The following is a 7419-nucleotide window of genomic DNA, read 5'->3' as shown; positions in this document are numbered from 1 at the left end:
GGTAACGGGTCGTAAGTGCTCTGCCTGCAAAAAAAAAAAAGGTAACGGCTGGTAAATCGTAACAGCCGATTGAGGTAGACGACACCTGAATGGAGTCGGAGGACGCTTTCAGCGCAGCTACATGCATCTTCCAGTTCCAGCCGTCCGTCCTCCACCTCACACGTGCTGCCGATAATGGAGGATCGGCCCACAGTCCCGGGGCCGCTCGCTCCCTGGGGCTCGTTCTCGGTGGTGGCCTGGGGCTCTCCCGATCCAACCCATTCGGCCCCTTCGCTGTCACGCCACTGAATGCACGGTGCCTACCTGTATGTACGTATTTGGCCGCTCCTTTCAACGGTGAGCCCCCCTCTCCTCCTCTCCACAGCAAACACTCGAATTTGCCTTTTGAATGAAAGCGAGGAAATCACCACACCATACAGAGCAGAAAGTGAAAAATAAAAGGACGGCACAAGCGTAGGGCACAAAGCCGGCCAGTTCCTGAGTAATGAAATGCTGGTTGCATCGCTTCCGGTTTGGTACTTGGGTTGTTAGGACCAGTAAGGCCGCCATTAGATGCCTCATGTGGCAAACAAAAGAGCACGAGGACTGTTCACCCGGAGGCCAGAGGGGAGGTCAGAGCGATCAATGCTCGTGGTTGCCAATCCCGCACACACCTTATTGCCGCTTCTTTCAGCACGCAACTGTTTCCTGCCATTGATCGAAGTGGCAAGCAAGCATGCCTTGTGCCGTGAACAGTTGGTTTCAGAAACGGCAATCTGTACATTCTGATGGATGCAGGATGGCTTCATTACAACTTGTGCTAGTAGTAGTACTAGTATTTTGCTAGCTAGCTAGCTAGGGGATGTAGTAAGTATAGCAGTACGTTCTGATGGTGATGGATGGCTTCTTACAATTGTACTGTTTCCTAGCTAGCTCGGCTAGGAGCTGCAAGTAATAAGTAAACTTACATACCATGGGATGGCTCTGTGGCCTATGCCATGTTTATCAGGTTACAGTCATAGGCACCCGACCTGTGTAAGCTGTGGAGAACCGGATTACTAAGAGGCTGAAAGGAAAAAAAAATACCTACAAGCCGTGGATTACATGGTGAGGACAAAAGAAAAATCAGAGATGATTTATGTTTTGTACTCTAAGCAGGGGAAGAGCAAGAACGAAGCCTCCCTGTGGATCCGCCTGTTGTCTACCAGCATGATCTTGTCCAGCTTCGCCTTGCACCACTGCAGCTGGTCGCCGGTGATCCTCGGCATCCTCAGCACCCGCGCCACCAGCCGCATGTCCACCTGCGAGAAGAAGAGGTTCTGGTCCGACCTGTCCTCCTTGGGCTTCTTGAACTTCTTCACGATGCAGTTCCCCGTCCTCAGCAGATCCTTCAGCCTCTTCTCTTTCTGCATCACAACAGTAGGTGGAAGTACTTGTAAGGTACTGTAGCAAATCATCTCCTTGCCGGCTGTGTAGTACTGTGTAGAGTAAAGCTTTACCTTCTGTAACGTGGCGTGGATGGCCTTCACAAGAGCCTCGTCCCTGGGGTCCTGGAGCTCGACGTGGGCGGTCGACAAGCCCTTCAGCACCGACGTCTGCGGCTCCTTGTCGGCCTTGATGAACTCCCACAGAATGTGCATCGACTCCTCCATGACCACCTCCAGCTCCTCGCTCGTTATCACGTAGTTCCCCTTGCGCTGGTCCTCCATTCTGTCCTTCAGGCTGTCCTCTGCAATCCAAACTTCACGTTAGACCTCAGCATTTTTCAAGCTAAATTCAGTAGCAGATATCGCACCCTTGGCTACTACAATTTCAGAATCCTCACCTCTTATCACAGGCACTTGCAAGAAGTTGCGAAAGGGGCATCGTTCCTTGACGTAGTCTGGCAGCCGAGGGCCCTTGAAAGGCTCGTCCTCCACAAACCTCTGCACCATCACCTGAAACTGCTGGAACTCTCCTGCCACCTGGTTGTAGTGGTGGCTGTGGTAAGGGTCGGATTCTGGCAGGTCACAGGCTTGCTCGTACTGCCACCGGAGGAACTCCCACGACAGGCACATCTGCCCGACGTAGACCGTCTCCAGGTCGCACCGGAGATCCTTGAGGAGCCGGTCCGATGGGTCCTCGGGTGATCTCCAGCGAGCCGATCGGAAATTGTGCGACAGGATGGATAGCGCTGTCGGCGACAAGGCCTTCAGAGAGTTTGCAGACTGTTGGGGCCCTCTGAGCTGGAGAAAATCTGCGGTGACATTCAGTACATCAGCACGTTAATTATGTTGCCAGTATAAAGCAAGAAAGAGCTTCGTCTGTCCTTAAACTGCTTTAAAAAAGTTAGTAGATGCAATGCTTCATAGACACAAAAGTTGCAGGCGATGTGAATAGCATTTCTGCAGTCCTTTCTTTAACTAGTATCCTGGCTATAAAGGAATGGACTACCGAGTTCTGCATTCTTCCCAGAGTTGAACAAACAATTGAAGAACATCTCTCTTTCCCATGCAATCTCTTTGGGTAATAAGGCTAAGTACTGAATCTGGGTCATTAAATGTGGAGATCAGTTTGTTTTCTCCTAATCGATCACCATAGCTTTTACCGGTAGTACTTCACCTGCTTTTACCAGTCACCATAGCTTTCAAGAGAAGATAGGTTTTTCGGATTACGGGTTGAGTGATCTCAATCAATTATTTGCCCTGCATTCTGTATTAAATATTAAGTTGAATTCTCACATACTCTAAAAGAAAAGTTTACATTTGGACCTATATTGGAATAAACAAATTCAATAGTTTCATATCTAAATATTATTATTGAATTAGTGACCCCTTTTGCACTCAACTTCAATAAATTTTAGTTAGAACATTTTGGTGCCAGTTTAAAATTCTAAGCATGTTTAAGCTCACTTTGAGCGTTTCCTCATTAGAAGGAAGTTTGGGCACAAAATATTCATCATTATATTCCCCTCGACGATGAAATATTTGTGCTTTCCTAATAATAGGTTAAATCTATTATTAGTATGTGTCTAGGAACAAATAAATATTTAAGCATTATCTACAGAATAATAGTAGATATCTGCGATTATGATGAACCAATTGAATACTAGATCATGGAGCATAAAGTACCATCGGTTCAGAGAAAGGTGGGTTTTGCAAGTGCAACCTAATTTTTTCTTTTAGAATACATATACAGTCATATTTATATTTAGGTAATAAAAAGGAAAAGTGGAATCAAAGAGAACTCGGAGTAAACTGGTAGTGTGAAGTTAGGCCATACCTATGGCATACATCTTCTGAAAGCACAGAATGTCAAACTTCCTCATCCTCTCCCTGTAACTCTTGAAGAACTTGTTCAGCTCATCCATCGGGTCCTCGCGCAGGAACTTGGCGTCGATCCTCCACGGTTTGAGGTCCTCCATTGGCGCCTTTGGTGACTCCGACTCCTCCAGGATCGTCGGCAGCCCGGCTGACCGCACCTTCTTCAGCTCTAGCTTCAGCTGCTCGATCAGGTCTTGGTGCTCCCACAGTGACTCCAATTCGTCCTCTTCTTCCTCTGTCAAGTCCTTCCACTTGCCTTCCTGATCCTGCTCCTCGTCCAGCGACTTGGCCTTCTCGGTAACCGAAAAGTGGACATGTCGAGGGGCTTTGGCTGGATGATCATCTGCACCAGCATGCTTATCTTCCGTTGGCTCTGAAATTTTCTCGCCGTGAGGGATTACTCCATACTGATGGTCATCTCTACTGAATTCCTGCTCTGAGTGCTCTGGGATGGTACGATCGTCCGAAACTGCTGCATATGACCGATCATTTGTTTGGGCAATTGCTTTGTGATCATCGGAGCTTAGTTCATCTGAATGAGCATTTCTGCTGACGAATTCTTTCTCGGAAGGGTCAGGGCTTCCCATGAAATCATAAGCAACCTCACCTTCCTCCTCTTCTTCTGTACCAGCAATTTCTTTCCAAACATCAGATATAAGTTCATGCGAGTGACCTTCTACCAAAACAAATTTCTGCTCCGGATGCTCTGGGCTTCTCTTGTCATCAGCGTCTGACTGACCATTCGTACTGGCTGCTTCTTCTCTGTCAAGAGAAACAAGCTCAGGTGGATGACCACTCGTACCGACAAGTTCCCTCTCTGATGGCTGTGGGCTCCTCTCAGTATCATCAACTGCTTGATGAGACGAAACAACCAATTCTCTGTCAGTGGTTACCTCCGGACTGCTCTTGGCATCAGAAATGGCTTCGCATGAATGATCGTTTATGGTTATGATTTCCTTCTCGGAATCCTCCAAGCTGTTCTCACCGGCGAATTCCGTGTCATACACCGGTGCCGCGATCATCTTCTTCTTGCTGCTCGAGGAGCGCTCGTCGTCGTCGCTCATGTCGATGCTGCTCCCCTCCCCTTCGACGATCTTCGCCTCGGCCTCTTCGGCTTCTCGGGGTGTTCCCGTCTCGTCGTCCTCTTTGTACTCGGCTTCCGGCGAATGGGTCCGTGACCACATGTCCTCGGGGTACTTGACGCTGTCCGGCGAGGCCTGAGCGACTGAGCCCGGCGACACCGTGGTTGCCGATGAGTCCTGGAAAGACAGCTGCAGCATGTCCGCCTCCTCCAGGGATTCCATGGCCTTGAGCACCTTGGCCTTGTAGCTCCGCAGGCTGGCGGCGTCGTGCACCCCCGCCGGGAAGTCTTTCTCCGAGTGGAACCAGTCGCTGTCGGAGTCGACGACGAGCTCCTTCACCGAGTACCCGTCGTCGCTGGCGCTGGAGTCTGAGTCAGAGTCGCCGAAGCCGGAGAACTCGGAGGCAAAGCTCGTCCTCCCGCTCGCCGCGCTGCCTTTGGACACGGAGCTCGCCGGCTTCCGCCTGGACGGCGCCCTCTTCGTCAGCGACGCCACTCTGTCGTACGCGACAGGCTTGTCCGCCGGCCGGAATTCGTTCGCCGTGACGGAGCCACCGCGGCGGGAGGACGCGTCGACCACTCTTCGCTCTTCAGGCTGCGCCGGCGGCGCCGGTGGCGGCACGAAGGACTCCTGGACGCGCACCGTCATGGTCTCCGGCTCCCTGACGAACCCACGGAAGTCCCGCTCCGTGAGGAAGCGGTAGTTGTGCGTGGCCGGAACGATCTTCGGCTCTGCGTCCACAGCCTCCGCGCTCTGCCCATCGTCTTCTTCTTCTTCCACTAGCACCTCTGCTTCCTCTGCTTCGTGCTCTTGCGTGGCCACCGGAGCGAATGGAATCGGCGATTCCTTGACCTGCTTTTTCTCCTCGTGCTCCTCCTCCTCCTTCTGGACTGGTGCTGCTGTCGAAACCACCGGGGCCACTCGCGGAATTTCAGGCATCTGATTCTGAAAGCTGAAGCAGAGGCTCGACGGAGAGGCCGGAGCCGGCGGCGGCGAGGCCGGGGCGACCGACTCGGGCGGCGCGTCGTCGAAAGCGCTTTCGTAGGCGGCCAGGCCCTCCACGAAATCCTCCTCGCTGGCGTGCACGAAGCTGAAGCTGCGCATCATCTGGAGAACCCTGTCGTCCTGCGCGTCCGGCTCCCCGTCCCTCTCGTCGCCGGGGAAGCCGCCGCCGCGGCGCGGCCTCTTCTCCGTCTCCCTATCCTCGCCCCTAACGACAACGAAAACCAGGAAACCCGCCAATCAGTCGCGCCGCCAACGACGAGCTAAAACAGCGGCGAGCGATCGGGAATTCAGTTCAGAAACCCCGAACCCACGGGAGATGGAATTCAGTCTTACCTTGGGGAGGAGGAGGGAGACGACATGTAGGCGGAGGCGACATGGATGGCGGCGACGAGCGCGACGGTGAGGAGCCAGAAGAGGAGGGGCGTGGAGGCGGAGGAGAGCCCCACGACGGAGTGGATGAACCCGCCCGAGCCACCGCCGCCACCAGCCGCCGCCGCCGCGGCGCTGGCCCCTTCCCCGACGACATCCATGGCCGACGACGACGCTGCTGCAACCTTACTAACCCGCCTTCCAAGCCAACATAGCCACCTCGTCTGCCGCGCCTACCAGTCTGCAACTACTGCCGATCCTGCCGTGCTCTGTACGCCGTGGACGTCGCGGCGAGCGGGCGGGGCGGGGCGGGGAGGGGAGGGGGGGCGAGGAAAACAACGCGGCAGCGGCCTATGTATGGTATGCTATGCTATGTAGCGATCGAGCAGTGGGGAGGCGAGGCACGGGGAAAGACGGAACGGAAAGAGAGCCCCCGCCCCCAGCGATACGGACGCGGCAGCTGCGATTCGACCGCGACCGCGACCGCGACGCTGCCTTCCCAGGGAAGACCCGGCCACCCAGCCAGGCCGCTACAGGTACGCACGCACGAACGAACGGGTCCGGTCGGGCCGCGTCGCGTCGCGCTCGCACCAAACGAAGAGAAAGCGCGACGTGAAGCCCGCGCACCGGGCCTGATCGGACGGCGAGGAGGCTGTTTTTACCGGCGGACGGCGGCGGGGTTTGGGTTTTGTGGCGGGTGGGGCGTCCGCCTCGCGTGCGACCGGCCGTCGCCAGGTAGGGGTTAGGTTAATGTGGAGGCTGACTCGGCCGGAACAGCAACGGAAGCGCCGCGTGTCGCCCTTGCGCCCTTCACCTGCACTTTATTTTCAAGATCCTTTCCATTCGTGCTGTTATTTCGCGGGATCCTTTCCGCTCCTGATGTGTTTTCCTTCCTTCCGCGACACGGATGCCTTCGCGCGGGGACGGGGAGAGGAAACGGACCGGGCACCAGATGTTTCACGGGACGGGCGAGGCGCGTGCCTTGTTGCAGATTCGGCAGCCATTGATTGATTATTAGACAAGATACCTGATCTCCTTTTTTTAGCTCGTCTTAATGCCGGGGTTCCAAAGCCGCGTGCCAACATATGGCAGCCATTGATTCCATCGTTCCGGTGTTGATTTATCTTCGTTTCCGTTTTTTACTTCGCATATTAGAGTTGACTGAAGACAAATTTTGTAAAATTTGACCAAGTCTATAGAAAAGAATATATAAATATTTACCATAACAAATCTATATGATGTGAAAGTACATTCAATAATGAATCTAATGGTATTGATTTGTCAATAAGCTTTGTCAAAATTCACAAAGCTTGGCTTTGACCAAAACTAATATGCGAAGTAAATAAAAATGGAGGGAGTACCACCAGATAATGCTTTCCTACATCCTTTATCATATTTTTTGTTGTCGGATTTGGAGCCGAGCGGATAATGACAGAATGCTGATTGGAATATGGATTTTATCTGGTTACGGATTTGGAGCGAAAACGCAACGGACTTGGATCGAAAAGGGATAAAATATATCGGGTTTATACCTGCAATGACACATGATTTATTTCTAGTACTAGTATGCAGATAATATGAACACAATTATTTTTTATCCAACCACAAAACACTAGAGAGTGGCCAAGTCCTTTGGAGTCAATAACACACACACTAATAATTTTGACATGCTTCCTTTTACC

The 7419-nt window shown here is 52.6% G+C and overlaps 1 protein-coding gene across 1 annotated transcript; it reads right to left on the bottom strand.

The window, feature by feature from the left end:
* Positions 1-720: 720 nt before the first annotated feature.
* LOC109774050 (uncharacterized) lies at positions 721-6454 on the bottom strand. The gene is made up of 5 exons (XM_020332768.4): positions 5702-6454; positions 3241-5573; positions 1805-2215; positions 1479-1708; positions 721-1385 (listed from the first exon to the last, which is right to left on the bottom strand). Exons 1-5 carry the CDS (start codon positions 5896-5898, stop codon positions 1116-1118), a joined length of 3441 nt encoding a protein of 1146 aa, XP_020188357.1. The 5' UTR covers positions 5899-6454; the 3' UTR covers positions 721-1115.
* Positions 6455-7419: the final 965 nt, after the last annotated feature.

Source organism: Aegilops tauschii, chromosome 5 (assembly GCF_002575655.3).
Source record: "Aegilops tauschii subsp. strangulata cultivar AL8/78 chromosome 5, Aet v6.0, whole genome shotgun sequence".
Lineage (NCBI taxonomy): Eukaryota > Viridiplantae > Streptophyta > Magnoliopsida > Poales > Poaceae > Aegilops > Aegilops tauschii.
This window is presented reverse-complemented; position numbering and strand designations above follow the sequence as displayed.

Excerpts from the sequence above, each read along its gene's own strand:
- LOC109774050 (XM_020332768.4), bottom strand. The coding sequence starts at position 5,898 with ATGGATGTCGTCGGGGAAGGGGCCAGCGCCGCGGCGGCGGCGGCTGGT. Across the intron at positions 2,216-3,240 it reads TCAGAAGATGTATGCCATAG|ATTTTCTCCAGCTCAGAGGG; the intron begins GTATGGCCTAAC and ends ATGTCACCGCAG. Across the intron at positions 1,386-1,478 it reads TCCACGCCACGTTACAGAAG|AAAGAGAAGAGGCTGAAGGA; the intron begins GTAAAGCTTTAC and ends GTTGTGATGCAG.